General features: G+C 37.4%; 1 protein-coding gene across 1 annotated transcript; it reads left to right on the top strand.

Annotated features, from left to right (window-relative positions):
* Nucleotides 1–470: 470 nt before the first annotated feature.
* Nucleotides 471–945, top strand: Tsp_14595 (hypothetical protein; the record flags this gene model as incomplete). Its single annotated transcript, XM_003366935.1, has 3 exons — nucleotides 471–640; nucleotides 664–813; nucleotides 859–945. Coding segments are annotated over 3 exons (407 nt in total), but the record flags the coding sequence as incomplete, so codon positions are not given.
* Nucleotides 946–991: the final 46 nt, after the last annotated feature.

Below are 991 nucleotides of genomic sequence, written 5' to 3'. Positions count from 1 at the left end.
TGCCTTTGACGATATAATAATGTCCCATAATTTGTTCTCCACTTGATAACATACTATGATAAGGCCTTGTTATGATGGTTCCGCTTTATGATCTTTGCTAGATTTGAGCTTCTCTATTTGTCTTCTTATGCATGGTTTGAAAACACAGTGCACACGGAACTAAAAAATATTCAAATATGTAGGTTAATCCTCATTGAATGCAATACGGTCAGCATGCTATGATATATAAATTTGCTTTTCAAACGACTAACCATTTTTCCATTTTCAGATACGACGAAGCCTTCTGTTTGCTTGTTAGCTGCTGCTGCTTCTGTGATGCTTGCTATTGATGACTATCCGTAGATTAGTGTCCATAAGAGTGTCCACTATCCATAAGAGTAGTGTCATCTCCTAGACTTGCTTAGTGTGATAAAGCGTGTGGTAATTTTTTTCATTTTTGGTTGCTAATTTTAATGTTGTATTTTTTGCAGCTGTTATCTCTTCTACAACAATGTCAAATCCAAACAATGAAAGAATTTTGTGTGTAGATCACAACGGAAATATCATCTATTTGAGTCGAGAAGACTTGCAGCGGGCATATGATACTATCTTGGAAACTGCTGTCACAGTATTTAATGATTTGATGGAATTGCATTGTAAAGTACTTGATTGCAATATTTGCAGGAATATTCGCGCCGTATGGGAATGCATACAGGAAATGTGAGAGAAAGCAGGTCTGAAAGTACAGAAATGTCAGGACCATTATTGCAGCAGCAACAGCATCATCAGCAGCATGAGGAAGTTGAATTTAGCTTTCCGCCATGGATAAATGATGTTAGTCAACATTTTGTTTTTTAATCATCTGTTTGTTTGTTTAAGAGGTGCACGTGTGCACCAAATGTACGGTTCAGAGCCGTACCCATAAGAGAGTCTTCTTTGCAATACCAGCAACTGCAGCTACCAGAAGTTTATGAAACCAACAGAAGGAAATAGTGATTTGCTGGCCTCAATC

The sequence above is a fragment of the Trichinella spiralis genome (assembly GCF_000181795.1).
Source record: "Trichinella spiralis strain ISS 195 chromosome Unknown Scfld5150, whole genome shotgun sequence".
Classification (NCBI taxonomy): Eukaryota; Metazoa; Nematoda; class Enoplea; order Trichinellida; family Trichinellidae; genus Trichinella; species Trichinella spiralis.
This window is presented reverse-complemented; position numbering and strand designations above follow the sequence as displayed.